This window comes from Cnephaeus nilssonii, assembly GCF_951640355.1.
Source record: "Cnephaeus nilssonii genome assembly, chromosome: 23".
NCBI classification, from domain to species: Eukaryota; Metazoa; Chordata; class Mammalia; order Chiroptera; family Vespertilionidae; genus Cnephaeus; species Cnephaeus nilssonii.
This window is the reverse complement of record NC_137094.1, coordinates 13317651-13335059: the sequence shown is the minus strand read 5'-3', so window position 1 is coordinate 13335059 and position 17409 is coordinate 13317651. Positions and strand designations below refer to the sequence as shown.

The 17409-nt window shown below is 51.5% G+C and overlaps 1 protein-coding gene across 2 annotated transcripts in view; it reads left to right on the top strand.

Moving 5' to 3' along the window:
- TP53BP2 (tumor protein p53 binding protein 2) overlaps nucleotides 1-17409 on the top strand; it is a 107932-nt gene that overhangs the window by 81626 nt on the left and 8897 nt on the right. For both annotated transcript variants that reach the window (XM_079763696.1, XM_079763695.1), the window contains exons 4-14: nucleotides 969-1051; nucleotides 5713-5814; nucleotides 7588-7762; nucleotides 10909-11090; nucleotides 11465-11629; nucleotides 11998-12226; nucleotides 13632-13739; nucleotides 14054-14202; nucleotides 14706-15150; nucleotides 15663-16432; nucleotides 17080-17217. In XM_079763696.1, coding sequence (XP_079619822.1) covers nucleotides 969-1051; nucleotides 5713-5814; nucleotides 7588-7762; nucleotides 10909-11090; nucleotides 11465-11629; nucleotides 11998-12226; nucleotides 13632-13739; nucleotides 14054-14202; nucleotides 14706-15150; nucleotides 15663-16432; nucleotides 17080-17217 — 2546 coding nt within the window. The remainder of the gene's footprint in view (nucleotides 1-968; nucleotides 1052-5712; nucleotides 5815-7587; nucleotides 7763-10908; nucleotides 11091-11464; nucleotides 11630-11997; nucleotides 12227-13631; nucleotides 13740-14053; nucleotides 14203-14705; nucleotides 15151-15662; nucleotides 16433-17079; nucleotides 17218-17409) is intronic.

Sequence of the window (17409 nt, the reverse complement as noted above, 5' to 3'; positions counted from 1 at the left end):
ATCGCTCCCTCTTCCTCTATGTAATCAATAGAAATATATTATAAATAAGTAAATAAATAAATAAAGCTAACACAGTAGGGCTAGGGATGGTGTGACCCCTGGCTCTGACGATATCATATTACTGGCATGGGAGTTTGTGGTAAGCTTTAGGCAGATTTAGTAGACATTTAATAATCTTTCTAATTGCTGGAAGGATAAATATTAGCTTAATTTCACTTATTTAAAAAATTCTCTTTGTTGATATTTGTTTCTTACGATGTATCCGTTTGAATTAAGACTATTTTCCCTTACGATGCATTAAGTGATGCTGAGAGACCCATATATTTTGGCTTAAAACATTTGTTTTAGCCAAAACAGAATACAGTGTTTTCCAGTTAGTACTTTCCCAAACTAAGAAAATGGAAGATTTTTACTTAAATAAATGGGGAAGTACTTCATAGTACTTCAGATTTACCACAAAATGTTCTCGATAAGCCAGATATTCAAAACACTACTTGTATTTTCAATTGCTTCCTTCCCATGTAAGTTACAAAACATTCTCAGTGAGCACAGGATGGATTGATTTAATTCTCACTTAATTCTTTCAATGAAACTGTTTCTGATTTCACTCCTGACGAGCTAAATGGAGAACTAGGAGGAGCTACTCCAAGCAAATGGTGTGATTTTCCCATAATGAGAAGAACATATTTTTTGTTACATTTCCCCCCTCTTCTGGTCTCTGAATCATGCAGCTTTCCTAGGGAATAGTTAGCAAGGGGCGTTTAATAAAGTTCACTATTCACTGTTCCGAGATAGGTTTCCCAAAACAGGCCGAGTTCGAGGCCTTAATGCCGTTGCTATTAGAAAAGATTTTGTTTGAAGTTTCCTTTCCACTTAAAATGTCAAAGGGCAGTAATCACAGAACTAAGAAATGGACTTGGAGGCTCTGCACCTCTGATCTAACGCTTGGTTTTGAATTGTGTGCTTAGGGAGTGGACCACGGCCTCAGGACCCCACTTTGAAAAGAAATGGTGTGAAGGTTCCGGCGGACCATCGGAGGAAGGAGAACGGGGTGAGTGATCGTTACTCCCGCTGAGCACGTACCCCAGTGCTGCTGCCTTTTTAACCTTTAAGCTCCCTCGTCCTCACTTGGTTATTCAGTGGGTTACTAAGTCTGGCCCTTTTTAAAAAGGTGGTTTTATATTTATCTCACAGAAACAATTAATTTTCATGATCTCTCCATGCTGACGGTTGAAAGAAGTTAGACGCTGAATATACCAATTCAGAACAAAATAACTGTTGAGCACATATGTGAGGAAGTATTTGTTTGGGGGTGATTTTATTTGTTGCTGTCATGCTTCTAGAAAAATGGAAAATTATCAGTGCTTTTGCTCTTGCGTATGAATGTCAGCAGGTATCTTTGGGGTACCCTTACACGTCTTCTTTTCGGAGTCCAGAATTTCTAATGCTGTGGGGATTGGCTAACGGGCCTTTCTCCCACCTACAGCGACCTCATGTGAGGATCCAGGACATCTGAAGTAGCATTTGCTCCTGTTCTGTCTTTTCTCAGGTCGGGCTGTGAACGGCTGGCACAGGGAGGGCAAGGATGGCAGGGCCTTAAGCATTAACAGTATTTGGGTGCTTCTTGACACTACACTGAGTGGCCAGGTGATGATGATCTCTGAACGCATAATCATCTGGCCACTCTGTATATCCTATATAATAAAATGCTAATATGCAAATTGTCCCCTCGACCAGGAGTTCGACCAGCAGGCAGGCCGGCCAACCACCCATGTTTCCTCCCCCTGGCCAGGCTGGCCGGACCCCACCCATGCACGAATTCATGCACTGGGCCTCTAATATATATATATATATATATTTATACACACACACACACACACACACACACACACACACACTGAGCGGCGGTTTGGGGCCACGCCCCCAGCCAGGCGCCCAGGACCGGGGGCTGCCGCTGGCCTCTGGGGTGTGCTGAGACCCTGGCAGCCACTGCTGTGTGCTGCCCGGGGTCCCTGCAAGCCCCGAGCCTGGGGCCCATGGTCAGGCTGGCTGCTGGCCTCCCCAAGCCGCTTGCAAAGGCTCCTGCACAAAGCGGCGGTTTGGGGCCACGCCCCCAGCCAGGCGTCCAGAACCGGGGGCTGCCGCTGGCCTCTGGGGTGTGCCGAGACCCTGGCGGCCACTGCTGTGTGCTGCCCGGGGTCCCTGCAAGCCCCGAGCCTAAGCGCCTGGCTGGGGGCGTGGCCCCAAACCGTCGCTTTGTGCAGGAGCCTTTGCAAGCGGTTTGGGGCCACGCCCCCAGCCAGGCGCCCAGGACCGGGGGCTGCCGCTGGCCTCTGGGGTGTGCGGAGACCCCGGCAGCCACCACCGGGTGGCAGGGACATGCCCCTAGCCCAGTGGACACAACCCAGGGGCTGCATGAGCTGCAGAGGATACACCTTTTTAAAAAAATTTTTTATTGATTTTTTTTTTTTTTTTTACAGAGAAGAGGTGAGAGGGATAGACAGTCAGAAATATCAATGAGAGAGAAACATCCATTAGCTGCCTCCAGCACACTCCCCACTGGGGATATGCCTCCAACCAAGGTACATGCCCTTAACAGGAATCAAACCTGGGACCCTTCAGTCTGCAGGCCCATGGTCTATCCACTGAGCCAAACCATTTTGAGAGTAAATACCTTTTCTGACAACTCATTGGCTAAGCTCCCTGTAGGCCACCAATTGCAGTGTTCTTGGTAATTTGGGTTATAAGAATCCAAGAAGGTAATCTAGGGTTTTTCCAGCACACTCTTGAAGGAAAAAATGAAGGTCCCTTGAGGGGTCCCAGATTGGAGAGACTGCAGGCTGGGCTGAGGGACAACACCCCCCGCTACCCCCCCCTGCCGTGCACGAATTTCGTGCACCGGGCCTCTAGTTGTTCTAATAGTTTTCTTACAGATTCCATATGATTTTCTTTATAGATAATTACTAGAGGCCCAGTGCACGAAATTCGTGCACTTGGGGGGTGGGGTGGGGGGTCCTTCAGCCAAGCCTGCCCCCTCTGACAGACTGGGAGCCCTCAGGAGATGTCCTACTGATGGGGAGCGGGCCTAAGCCGCAGTCTGGCCTTCCCCTGCGGGAGGTGACTGGGCTGATTAGGGGAAGGCACCAGCCCCATCACCCCACTCCTGCTGCCACTGTCACAGCCGCCAAGGTGTTTTCACCAACACGGACTCCAGTCCCTTCACCATGAAAAAATGACAGCTTTCTTTAGGCACTTTCAAGATGTGTCTTTCATAGGATATGACATTTTTCTTTCTTTCTTTCTTTCTTTCTTTTTTCTTTTCTTTCTTTCTTTTTTATCCTCACCTGAGGATATGTTTCCATTGATTTTTACAGAGCTTGGAAGAGAGAGGGAAAGACAGAGAGAAACATCAATGTGAGAGGGACACTTCGATTGGTTGCCTCTGCATGAGCCCTGACCTGGGCCCTGGCTAGGAAGGAGCCTGCAACCTAGGTACATGCCCTTGATCAGAATCGAACCCAGACCCTGCGGTGGGCAGGCCGAGGCTCTATCCACTGAGTCAAAACGGCTAGGGCAGGATATGACATTTCTTAGCCCTCCAGCAGCGGACCTTCGTTTTTCCTCCAGGAGTGTGGTGGAAAAACCTTAGAACACTTTCTTAGGTTCTTATTATTCAAGTTATCAAGAACACTGTGAGAGGCAGCTTACAGGGAGCTTAGCCAATGAGCCTTCAGAAAAGGTGTTTCTTCTGCAGTTCATGCACAGAGGACCCCCTTCATTGTGTCCGCAGGGCTGGGGGCGTGCCCCAAGCCGCACTGCGGGGGGCTGACAGGGGCATGCCCCCAGCCCAGCGGCCCCTCTTTCTGTCAGCTGCACTTCTGTCTGCTGGGCGGGAGGCGTGTCCCAAGCTGCGCAGCATTGCTCCCCGGCCCAGTGTCTGTCCGCTTGGCGTGTCCCAGGTTGTGCTGCGGCGGCTCAGAGCACCCCCAGCCCACCGCCCGCTTTCTGTCAGGTGGGCTTCTATCTGCTGGGTCGGGGGCGTGTCCCAAGCAGCACAGCGGTGGCTCTGAGCAGCCCCAGCTCTGAGCAGTCCCAGCTCTGAGCAGCCCCGGTTCTGAGCAGCCCCCGACCCAGCGTCTGTCCGCTTGGCGTGTCCCAAGTCACGCTGCAGCGGCTCAGAGCTCACCCCCGGCCCACCGCCCGCTTTCTGTCAGCTGGGCTTCTTTCTGCTGGGCCGGGGGCGTGTCCTAAGCTGCGCAGGTGGCGGCTCTGAGCATGCCCCCAGCCCAGCAGCCCAGCGTTCTGTCTGCAGCTCTTCCTCCCTCTGCGGCCTGTGAGTGGGACTCTAGCGTTGTCACCATGGTGACGACGCTAGCATCCCACCCTGGTGCTATGTGGGCCACCAAGCAGCCCTGGCTCTGAGCAGCCCCCCTGGCCCAACGGCCCAGTTCTGTCAGCTGGGCTTCCATCTGCTGGGTCAGGGGCATGTCCCAAGCTGCGCAGCACTGGCTCTGAGCAGCCCCCGGCCCAGCGGCCCAGTTCTGTCAGCTGGGCTTCTGTCTGCTGTGCCAGGGGTGTGTCCCAAGTCGAGCAGCGCCGGCTCTGAGCAGCCCCCGGCCCAGCGTCTGTCCGTTTGGCGTGTCCCAAGTCACACTGCAGCGGCTCAGAGCTCACCCCTGGCCCACCGCCCACTTTCTGTCAGCTGGGCTTCTTTCTGCTGGGCCGGGGGCGTGTCCCAAGCTGCGCAATGGCGGCTCTGAGCAGCCCTGGCTCTGAGCAGCCCCTGGCCCAGCGTCTGTCTCTTTGGCGTGTCCAATGTTGCACGGCGGCAGCTCAGAGCTCACCCCCGGCCCACTGCCTGCTTTCTGTCAGCTGGGCTTCTGTCTGCTGGGCTGGGGGCGTGTTCCAAGCTGCGCAGGCGGCGGCTCTGAGCATGCCCCCGGCCCAGCAGCCCAGCGTTCTGTCTGCAGCTCTTCCTCCCTCTGCGGCCTGTGAATGGGACGCTAGCGTCCCACCCTGGTGCTATGTGGGCCGCCATCTTTGTAGCGGAGGTACGGTCAATTTGCATATTATGCCTTTATTAGATAGGATGTTGTCTATAAGTTAATGACAGTTTAACTCCTTCCTCCCCAATCTGGATGCAGTTTATTTCTCTTTCTTGTTCTATTGAACTGGCTAGAACTTCTAGGACCATGTTGAGTACATGTTTTGGGAGTAGACACCTTGCCTTTTGTCCCTGATGATCCAGTGTATCTTGAAATTTTTTAATGCCAGTGCCATATTTTTTGATGGTGGTCCTGATGACTCTATTTTAGCTTTGCCGCCAATGCCCCACCATCACGTTTAACATGGTCAAACACTACTTCCTGATACAAATTAACTACAGAACCGGGTTTTTCTAAATTGTTCCACTCATGTTACTGACTATTGAAACTAAGTTTAAATAGTTTTAAAATAAAATATTTTATTTAAAATAAAAGCGTTGGTCTGTATGTGAGTATGTTTTATACCTTAACTTAGTAATAAATCAACGGGGGGGGGGAGCGGTGGTGATGATGTAAAAAGTCAATGGTCTCTTTAATATTATGGAAGGACAATGGCTGCATAATGGTGCCCCAAGTGGTTCAGTGAGGCTTATAAACAGCACAGCCAGACCTCCGCGGCGCGTCTCTGTGCTCACTCACGGGCAGGGCTTGTTGCGTTCTCCTGTAGGTGAACAGTCCTCGGATGGACCTGACCCTCGCTGAGCTCCAGGAAATGGCATCGCGCCAGCAGCAGCAGATAGAGGCGCAGCAGCAGATGCTGGCGACGAAGGTAACTTCTGTGTGAAGAGGCCTGACAGGCTGCATGCCCGTGTGTGCGCCGGGCTGTTCCCAGTGTACCCTCATTATTGCGCCAGCTACCTCACAGATAGGACCGTGCACTCTGAACCCCAAGTCTCCTGCTGGGTGGTGCTTTCTCCTCTTCACTCCAGCATTTGGGGGAAATCCTAAATCATCCCATGGCTCAGGACCTTCCTGCCCCGGATTCTGATGAAATGACGGAGCTGTGTCGCTGTCAGTGAGAGGCAGGTGGTAGGAACCTGGAACGTGGCTAGCAGGAGCTGTGGGCTGTTTGCCTTGAGGCGTGGCTTCAAAGAGGAATGTCACATCTACTGATGCTAACTAACACTGTCCCCTCCCGTCCCCACAACAGGCTGCTTGCCTTTACTTTGGGGACATTCTCCACCCACAAGCTAATCCCAGGCCTGGCCTTGAACGAGGGAGCCGTCAGACGCTTCTCTGTGACTGTCAGAACCGGCCTCCAGGCTGGAGCACATGGCCGCAGGCTCTGGAAAGGGCTCTCGAGGAAACACCGTAGTCTTCGCAGGTCGCGCTGTCGCAGCTCTGCAGTTGTAGCAAGAAAGCAGGACAGCGGGGGTGGCTGTGTCCCAGGGAAACTGCTCAGGAAGCAACGCAGGGAGGGCTTGGCCTGCGGGCTGTGGATTGCCAGTCCCCGGCCTACACTCAGCATCTGCAGCTGGCCCGTCCTTCAGTGACTAAGTTCCCCGGAGTGGGGTCGGCAGTGGCGACTTGGCAGCAAGTTATGTGACGGCCAGGATTCTGGAAGGCAGTTCTCGACACACCCACGCCTCCGGGGGATTCTCCCTGGGCTTCCTCTCCATGTGGCCCCCGGCTTTCTCAGAATCATGCGTCTCATTGCTCCTCACACTTTAATACGCACGTGGCTCACCCAGGCCTCTTGCGAAAATGACAGGCTCTGATTCAGAGGTCTGGGTTGGGTCTGAAATTTTGTGTTTTACAAGCTCCTAGGTGATGCTGTGAGGGTATCATTGCTCGAGTAGTAAAGACATAAAGTCAAAGAAAAAGGTTAACCGGAGAAACCTCTAGTCTTATTTTGCAATGATTTCTGTGTGATTTATATGTTTTAGGCATTTTGTGAAGTTTATCCTTCATTATAAATTGTTTACTTAAAATATGGAATATCACGGAAATAAGAGGTACAGCCGCAGAGTGCAGTTTCCTGAAGGTGGTAGGTAGCGTGTTGGCCCCTCTCTGAGCGTATTGCTTGAGTGCACCGTATATGAAGGATGTAAGGCACAAAGAGGGTTACATTCACATTTCCTTTCATCCTCACGGGTCCTGGGAGGGAGTTACTGGTCACCTTATGGGTGAAGAAAGACTTGCGTACGCGGTGAGCTTATGTGAGTTGCCGTGGTCTCACAGCTAAAGAGTGACGAGCTCAGGTCTGACCCAAATTTGACACCACAGCTTATCACTTAGCAGCTTCCTGAGACGGCCTCCCTTCCTGAGCTCCCTCTGACATCGTAGCTGTGGTGCATGAACACGGGTTCAAGGGTCACTGCTTGCTTGCTGCCCAAGAACCACTTGGAGTAGGAATCCTGCTTTTTGGATCCTAGCCCTGAGGGACTCTGGGGTTGGGCCCCGCGGGTCTGATGGCGTGCCCAGGGCAGAGCAGTGCGCTGGTGCGCCTCAGCCCCGGCGTCTCGGGGTTCTGGTTAGATCGTTGGGGGCTGGTGGGACCCCTGCTCACAGGGATGCAGCCTGCTGGTGGCTTTCCCCGTAGGAACAGCGCCTGAAGTTCCTGAAGCAGCAGGACCAGCGGCAGCAGCAGCAGGCCGCCGAGCAGGAGAAGCTCCGGAGGCTGCGGGAGATCGCCGAGAACCAGGAAGCGAAGCTGAAGAAAGTGAGGGCGCTCAGAGGCCACGTGGAGCAGAAGAGACTGAGCAATGGGAAGCTCGGTGAGTGGTCCCGCCAGCTTGTCTCCGTTCCAAAGGCTGCACGTTGAACACATCGGTGTAGGTCCGTGGTCGGCAAACTCATTAGTCCACAGAGCCAAACATCCACAGTACAACGATTGACATTTCTTTGGAGAGCCAAGTTTTTTAAACTTAAACTTCTTCTAACGCCACTTCTTCAAAATAGACTTGCCCAGGCCGTGGTATTTTGTGGAAGAGCCACACTCAAGGGGCCAAAGAGCCGCAGGTGGCTCGCAAGCCGCAGTTTGCCGACCACTGGTGTAGGAAGTCGATATAAACTTGTAGTAGAGAGGAATAAGATGAGACTCTGTATGTAGATAACTGTAAAAGAATGTTTTGAAAGTAAAATTCACTGTAATTTTGATGTCACTGGCTCCTCTGGATTGAATTGAGTTGTTGAATGTTTAAAATTACCTTTGGAAAACGTAGTTACCTTTGGAAAAATTACCAAATTTTAAAATTACCTTTGGAAAACGTGGTAGTTTTTTCCCCTCTAAATATTTTTTGACTGCAAATCAGATGGAGGCAAGGATTTTTAGTTATATAATAGCTCCATCAGTTATGTGACCATTTACATTAACATTTTAGTGATTTTAAAAAATTAAATCTTTATTGTTGAAAGTATTACATATGTCTCCCTTTCCCCCCCACATTGACCCTTTCTAGCCCGCCCCGTCCCAGCCCCAGGCCTTCACTACCCTATTGTCTGTGTCCATGGGTTATAATAGTACACATATGCATACAAGGTCTTTGGTTGATCTCTTCCCACCACTTACCTACCTCCTTCTTCCCTCTGAGATTCCACAGTCTATTCTATGCTTCTATGTCTCTGGATCTATTTTGTTCATCAGTTAATTTTATTCATTAGATTCCACATATGAGTGAGATCATAGGATACTTGTCTTTCTCTGACTGGCTTATTTCGCTTAACATAATACTCTCCAGTTTCCTCCATGCTGTCTCAGAGGGTAAGAGATCCTTCTTTTTTTTACAGCTCCCTAGTATTCCTTGGTATAAATGTACCATAGCTTTTTTATCCACTCATTTACTGATGGGCACTTGGGCTGTTTCCAGATCTTAGCTATTGTAAATTGCGCTGCTATGAACATAGGGGTGCATACATTCTTTCTGATTGGTGTTTCAGGTTTCTTAGAATATATTCCTAGAAGTGGGACCTGTGGGTAAAATGGCAGTTCATATTTAATTTTTTTAAAATATATTTTATTGATTTTTTACAGAGAGGAAGAGAGAGGGATAGAGAGTTAGAAACATCGATGAGAGAGAAACATCGATCAGCTGCCTCCTGCACACCCCCTACTGGGGATGTGCCCGCAACCAAGGTACATGCCCTTGACCGGAATCGAACCCGGGACCCTTGAGTCCGCAGGCCGACGCTCTATCCACTGAGCCAAACCGGTTTCGGCCATATTTAATTTTTTGAGGAAACTCCATAATGTTTTCCATAATGGCTGCATTCCCACCAACAGTGTACTAGGTTTCCCTTTTCTCCACATCCTCGCCAGCACTTATTATTTGTTGATTTGTTGATGGTTTCTTTTGCTGTGCAGAAGCTTTTTATTTTGATGTAGTCCCATTTGTTTATTTTCTCATTACTTTCCTTTGCCCTAGGAGATGTATCCATAAACATACTGCTATGAGAGATGTTTGAGATTTTGCTGCCTATAGTTTCTTCTAGGATTTAGAAGAAGATGCTTGATATAATTTCAGTCTTCCTGAACCCGTAGAGACTTGTTTTGTGTCCTAACATGTGGTCTATCTCTGAGAATGATCCTTGGGCACTTGAGAAGATTGTATACTAGTATTCTGCAGCTTTGGGATGAACTGTTCTATAAATGTCAATTAAATCCATCTGATCCAGTGTATCCTTTAGTGTCACCGTTTCCTTGTTAATTTTTTGTCTGGAAGACCTGTCCAGTGAAGTCAGTGGGTTGTTCAAGTCCCTACTGTGACTGTATTGCTGTCGACCTCTCCCTTAAAAAGTCCTCTAGAAGTTTTTTTATATAATTAGGTGCTCCTGTATTGGGTGCATATATGTTTATCAGGGTCATATCCTCCTGCTGGATCAGTGCCTTTAGTACTATGCAGTGACCTTTATTGTCTCTTGTGACGGCTTTCATTTTCATTTTGAAGTCTGTTTTGTCAGGTATGAGTGTTGCTACCCCAGCTTTTTTTTTCTTTTCCATTTGCATGGAGAATTTTTTTCCCATCCGTTCACTCTCATCCTGTGTGAGTCTTTTGTTCTGAGGTGAGTCTCTTGTAGATAGCATATAATTGGTTCATGTTTTTGTATCCATTCAGCTACCCTGTGTCTTCTTATTGGGGCATTTAATCCATTTACATTTAAGGTTATTATTGGTAGGTATTTTTATTACCATTTTAATTTTTTATACCTATGCTTCTCTCTGTTTCTTCTCATTACAGCTGTCCCTTCAGCATTTCCTGCAGTGCTGGTTTGGTGGTGATACTCTCCCTTTACCCTTTTTTGTTTGTTTGGGAAGCTCTTTATTTCACCACCTATTTTGAATGATAGCCTTGCTGGATATAGTAATCTTGGTTTCAGATCTTACTTTTCATTACCTTGAATACTTCATGCCATTCCCTTCTGGCCTGTAGAATTTCTGATGAGTGATTAGCTGACAGCCTTATGGGAACTCCTTTGTAGGTAACAAATTGCTTTTCTCTTGCTGCCTTTAAAAGATTCTCTCTTTTCCTTTCATTTTTGGCATTTTAATGATGATGTGTCTGGCTGTGGGCCTGTTTGAGCATTGACCTATGAACCGGGAGGCCACAGTTTGCCTCTTGGTCAGGGCACATTCATTGCCCGGGTTGCAGGCTCCATCCCCAGTGGGGGGCATACAGGAGGTAGCCGATCAATGCTTCCCTCTCCTCGTTGATGTTTCTGTCTCTCCCTCTTCCTTCCTCTCTGAAATCAATGGAAATGTATTCAAAACAACAACAACAAAACACCACTGGGTTGGCTCTAGGACTTGTCTGGAAAATTCCTCCGCTTTTTGTTGGAAAGTTCACTGGGAAGCCGGTCGCCTGGGAAGTGGCCCATTCTTGTTGCTCTTTTCAACGATGGTTGCCTTTTCTCCTCCTCCTTCCAGTGGAGGAGATTGAGCAGATGAACAGCCTGTTCCAGCAGAAGCAGAGGGAGCTCGTCCTGGCCATGTCCAAAGTCGAGGAGCTGACGAGGCAGCTGGAGATGCTCAAGAACGGCAGGATCGACGGCCACCATGACAGCCAGTCGGCCGTGGCCGAGCTCGATCGGCTGTACAAGGAGCTGCAGGTACCGGGCTGCTGTGCCGCACAATAGCGCCTCCTCCCCGGCCACACGGATTGTCCTTCTACGGGGCAGGAAGGGCTGGATTTCCAGTCTTTCCCTTTAAGGAGATGGAGGGGAGGAAGACCCGAGCCCCAGCGAATCCAGAATAAACTAGTCCCTCGCACTGGAAATCGGAGGCAGTCCTCAGAGCCCCAGCCAGTGGTCTCCACTGGACTAGAAGCCTTGAGATGAGAAACGTGGGGAGGGGGAGGGGGGGGAGTGGGCAGGAGACCTTACACTTTTAGAAATTATGTAATAGTGACCCAAGGGACTCGGTGTAAGAACTTTCTCTCCCTCCTCCTTGGCTACCTTTTTTTGTTGTCCCCTGTTTTATTCAGTTAAGAAACAAACTGAACCAGGAGCAGAATGCCAAGCTGCAACAACAGAGGGAGTGTTTGAATAAGCGCAATTCGGAGGTGGCGGCGATGGACAGGCGTGTGAACGAGCTGCGGGACCGGCTGTGGAAGAAGAAGGCGGCGCTGCAGCAGAGGGAGAGCCTCCCCGTGAGTGGGCTGCTGGGCTGTGGGCGGGGGGTGGGGGGGGGGGGCGAGGCCAGCCCCTGCGGTCAGCTCTCGGCAGCTGCTTCGTGGTCAGTGCTGGCTGTGCCTCCGCAGAGAGGCGGTGCTCAGAGCTGCTCGGACGTGACCCATCTCCTTGTGCCTGTCGACGTTCCGACCTGCTGGCTCCGGTTTTCTCGCTGATACTTGTAATGAAGGGTGGGGAGAGCTCCCTGAGCGGTGCTTTTGTTGGGGAGTTTCTGGGGGACTCTGTGGCTAGAGCCGCTGGCTGGACACGATGAGCATTTCCCAGCCTTTTCTGAGCGGGACCCGGTCTGCCTAGTGAGCCTGAAGGGGCTGTGCTTCCTCCGAAGGTTTCACCCGATGGGAACCTGCCTCCGCAAGGCGTGTCGGCGCCGAGTCGCGTGGCGGCCGTCGGGCCCTACATCCAGTCGTCCACCATGCCCCGGATGCCGTCCAGGCCGGAGCTGCTGGTGAAGCCGGCGCTGCCCGATGGGCCCTTGGCCATGCAGCCTGCAGAGGGGCCCATGAAAGTCCACACCCTGCCCCACATGCGATCCGGGGCCGCCGCACAAGCTAAAGGTAAAGCCCGTCACCGGCACGTCCTCCCACAGCTTCGTCTCCCGTCCTCACTGCTGCGTTTCCCAGTTTGAGTTTTACAACAACGTCTTCCTGTCCCTGCTCGTGTTCACAGTCTAAGAATCCCCTGTATTCTTTGCTGGGACAATACGTTCCTTAGCCTGAGTGACACAGTTCTGGTCAGGAAGGGAAGGGAATGTAATGTTTTTGCAAATCCGAAAACTATTGAATTCCTCCTTGTGACTAAGGAAATTGTGATCGCGTGTTAGTAACTGGGAACTAACTGTGTAAAAACACCACGTATGTGGTTAGTGGTGTTGCCTTTGCAGAGTGCGAGGTGCTAAGTCCCGTTGGTAAATCGTGTTTATCTCAGGTGTGCTTTGCTTGCGGACCTGCCCGCTGACAATGCTAGGATCAGGTCAGCATGTGGGCAGGGACAGTGAGGAGCAGGCGCCTGGTTAGTGAGCTCTGCATCCCAGGTGGTCCTCGGGCACACGGGAGGTGCAAGCCGGAGGGCTGTGACAGGAGGAAGATGCAGGGAGAACTGTGGGAAAGGAAGAGAAAAATAACAGCCAGTATTGTCTCTCTTCCCTAACCACTCTCATGTGATTACATTTGCTAGCTTCATTATGATTTTGCCGTAATTGCCACTGTGAAGCAGTGTGGCACCTCGTGAGTTTTACTGTAGGGGCGCTTTTGTGTTGTTTCTGTAAAGACAAAGAAAAGCTTTGAAACTTCCATCCTGGTGGAGGAAAATCCCGAATACACTGATTTGGGCAAGACTAGTCCGAGTCATGGCTTATTTTTATTTCTGTATTTCTTTGCCTGTTGTAGTCTGTGCATACTTACGGTGTCGTTAGGGAGCCCTGGGCCTGCTCACTTAGACATCGTTTTCTGGGTGTGATGGTGACATTTCTTACCCAGCGAAGCGTAATGTGTCCTTGTTGGCAGACTTCCCACTTGCCATGATTAATTTTAAATTGTTTGAGGAGCCCTAGCCGGTTTGGCTCAGTGGATAGAGGGTCAGCCTGCAGACTGAAGGGTCCCAGGTTCGATTCCGGTCAAGGGCATGTACCTTGGTTGCGGGCACATCCCCAGTGGGGGGTGTGCAGGAGGCAGCTGATCGATGTTTCTCTCTCATCGATGTTTCTAACTCTCTATCCCTCTCCCTTCCTCTCTGTAAAAAAAAATCAATAAAATATATTTTAAAAAATAAGTTGTTTGAGGAAGGGGGGAAATTTTTAAATGGGAAATATGCACCCTGATATTTCCTAAATAAGTTTACTGGGATGGTTGAATCTGAAATTTAAAGCTGTTTTTGAGAGATTCCACTTCCTAGCAGCGAAAGGAATCAGTAAGGACCTCTTTAGAACGCCAGCTTATTTGCGGTTGCTTTTCTGTATTCCAGGCTCTAAAGTCCATTCCCTTGGCCCTGACTGGAGTCCCCACGCAGACCTCTTCCCGAGCCAGGCCTCTGCCTCCGCCCCGAAAGGCGCCGGGAGTGCGCCAGACCCAGGTGAGGCTCAGTGCTGCCCCCAGCTTTCTGTCTGGGCTTCTCGGTGCCCCGAGTTCTTTTTCAGGTGGTTTGTGTCTAGTGTTAAAGCCAGGGGCGGGGTTATTGCAGATCACCCTTACTTAGCCAGGGAAGGAAGGCAATGCCAGCATTGTCGTGTTTGGGTTATTTCTTAATCAACTAAATTTAAAATTAGGGAAGCATTTCGTGAGTGCAGGTTCCAGAGAGATGGAGGAGGGAAACTGACACGTGAGGAAGAAATTCTGTTACAAACAGTTGGAGTATCAGTGCGATTTTTTTTCTTTTCTGTTTCTTAGCTGATGATGGAGAGGTTCCGCCGAGGGAGAAGGAGAAGAAAGTGCGTCCCTTCTCGATGTTTGACACGGTCGACCAGGCGGCTGCGCCCCCCGCCTTCGGGTCCCTGAGGAAGAACCAGAGCAGCGAGGACATCCTGCGGGACGCGCAGGTACGGGGCGCGTCCCGGTGTAGAGCCCCGCTGGAGTTAGAAGGGGTACAGGGCGAGGTGGGGGAGCAGGAAGCGGCAGCGACACCTGGGAGGTTAGGAAGCACACAGCCCCTGTCACTGTCCGTGAGTCTGTGCGCGCTGTCACACCTACGGGGCACTGCCGCACCTGCTTCTGGGTCGTATTTCATGTAAGTCTCCCAGAGATACGAGAGCGTAGGAGAGCATCCAGAGTGTCCTGCTCAGTTACCTGCCGGGACAGGAAGTGGCCACGAGGAGGTGGTTCCTCGCGGGAACTGCGCTGTGTTACTGAGTCCGAGTAAATGTGTGTCAGTTCAGAGCCTTAGGAGTTAGAAGTGAAGGATTTAAACATGTGCAGCTGGTATGGTTAGTGTTTACTTGCGTGTGTGAAGTTAGGTGATCTAGACCATCCGTGTGCCCAGTTGCTCAGTATTTTTACTGTGTGTGTGTGTGTGTGTGTGTGTGTGTGTGTGTGTGTCTTACAGGCTGCAAATAAAAATGGGAAAGTACCACCTCCTGTTCCATCAAAACCCAAACAGATCAACTTGCCTTATTTTGGACAAACCAACCCGTCCCCGTCAGACATGAAGCCCGACGGGACTCCTCAGCAGCTGTCCGCAGCCGTGGCGTCCGTGGGAAATAAGCCCAAACCCGCGGGGCCGCCGCAGAGGGGCGGCCAGGACCCCGCCCTCGTTCCCATTCCCGTTCCCGGCGCGAAGCAGGAGAGCCCACCGGCCGCGGCTGTGCGGCCCTTCACGCCGCAGCCCTCCAGGGACGCCGGCCCGCCCCCCCTCCGGAGGCCGCAGACGGTGGCGGCCAGCTCCATCTACTCCATGTACACCCAGCAGCAGGCGCCCGGGAAGAGCTTCCAGCAGGCGGTGCAGAGCGCCCTGACCAAGGCGCAGCCCCGGGGGCCGCACTTCCCCAGCGGTAAGCACCCCCTTCCCTCTCCCCCGCTGGGCCGTCACCCGCCAGGAAGCCAGGGACTGTCCCCGTCTGACCGATGCTTTTGTTCTAAGTTTTGTTTCATCGTGGCCTTTGGTCTTGAGGGGCAGTTTAAAATGTGAGTTTCTGCTGCACATCAGCCCTGCAGTGGTCATAGTGAAGACTACGAAACACGGAATAAAACAGGATAGAACCGGTAGGAGAGACAGAGCCTGCCGCGTGGTGGTTGCCCGAGCGCATCTGCTCCCACTGCCCGCGGCTCCTTCAGAGCAGAGGACACGGCTCACGGGGGACTCAGGTGCCCGCGGCGTGCACCGCACGAGGCTCTGCTCACACAGGCCACCCATGTCCTCTTGGTGCCTGGGTGACGGGGCAGCTGCCCTGTGGAGACGCTCTCATGAGATTAAGAGAGGCCTTCGCGTGGTTAGCCGTGTCTGTGACTTGCCAGTGTTGCTTAGTTAACGTTAACCGGAGCTTTTTTTTCCTTTTGCAATCAGTCTACGGCAAGCCTGTGATCGCTGCCCAGAACCAGCAGCCCCTGGACAGCATTCACGCCGGTAACCAGGGCAAACCCGGCGGCCCCGAGTCCGACCCGGAGCCGGCCTCTTCGGTTCCGGAGAGCCACGAGAACGAGAGGATTCCTCGGCCCCTCAGCCCCACCAAATTGCTGCCTTTCCTGTCGCATCCTTACCGAAACCAGAGCGACGTTGACTTGGAAGCTCTGCGAAAGAAACTGTCCAACGCCCCCCGGCCGCTGAAAAAGCGGAGCTCCATCACCGAGCCGGAGGGTCCCAATGGGCCGAACATCCAGAAACTCCTGTATCAGAGGACCACCATCGCTGCCATGGAGACCATCTCTGTGCCATCCTACCCGGCCACGCCGAGCTCAGCGACTGCCGGCCCCGAAAGCCCCGTGGAGATCCAGAACCCGTATGGACACGCGGAGCCCGAGAAGGAGGTGGTCTTTCTGGCTCCTGAGCCCGTGTCCCCGGAGGCAGCCGCCACCGCCAGCGCAGAGAACAGTGACCTGCCCGCTCCTCCCCTGGGCCCTGATTATGTGTCCGAGGGAGCCCCGGACACCAGCCCGAATTTCCAGAATAACGTGGAAGAACCGAATCCAGAGGCTCCCCATCTGCTTGAGGTGTACCTGGAGGAGTATCCCCCCTACCCTCCGCCTCCGTACCCGTCGGGGGAGCCAGAGGGGCTGGGGGAAGACTCGGGGAGCATGCGTCCACCTGAAATCACCGGGCAGGTGTCGCTGCCTCCGGTAAGTCACGTGGTGCATTGGATGCTTCATGAGCCTTGTCGCTCTTCCAGGTGTTGGTTGTGAAACTCTGCGACGCGCCAGCAAGTGCGTGCAGCCATTTGCAAAGAAGGCTCGTGTGTAAACGGCCTGTGGCAGTGGGTGTGCCCTGCACTTTGCCTTTTTGTAATTTCTTAGGCACAGAGTGGACCTTATACATGGGAAGGAAACAGTGTTGTGTTTAAAAAACACTGTTTTTATTGACTTTTAGAGAGAGAGGAAGGGAGAGGGTTAGGGTTAGCTCTTGCCCAAGTGAACCGTGGGGTTTGCTATGCTATAGTAGGCAGGTAATTGAAAGACCAGTCTTGGTTAGTTTTGAACTTGACAGAAAACCAGCCTGCCTGTCACTGGAGATGGTCCTCTTAGCTCCGTTCATGCTGTAGGGACAACCAAATGTATCTCACCAGGTTCCAGGAAGTCCCGTTCTATGGGCATATGGGGTAAGCTATTGTGGTTTATATACTCTTCTGAGTAATGTGATGCTTTAATAGAAAGTGCTGAATGTATTTTTTGTGTCTTTTACCAACTCAGCTGGGATGTCATTCCTCCCCATTTTTGTTGGTCTCTTGCTTAGCGCAGGCTCCTTAATTTTCCACGCTTTTCTTCTGCAGGGCAAAAGGACCAACTTACGTAAGACTGGTTCCGAGCGAATTGCTCACGGAATGAGGGTGAAGTTCAACCCCCTTGCCTTGCTTCTAGATTCCTCTTTGGAGGGAGAATTTGACCTTGTACAGAGGATAATCTATGAGGTATGATTGGTCGGTTTCTTAAACATGACCTTGCGTCATAGTTCGCTTTAAAGCTCTGATCAGGAAGCTGCCATAGAGAAGTTGTGTTTTTAAATTTCCTTTTGGGGGAGGCGGGACTGTTGAGAGAAACTCTTGAACTTGCTCCAAAGCAGGCGTTGCTGTTCTGAAGGTGTGACTGTCGCGTGTTCGATG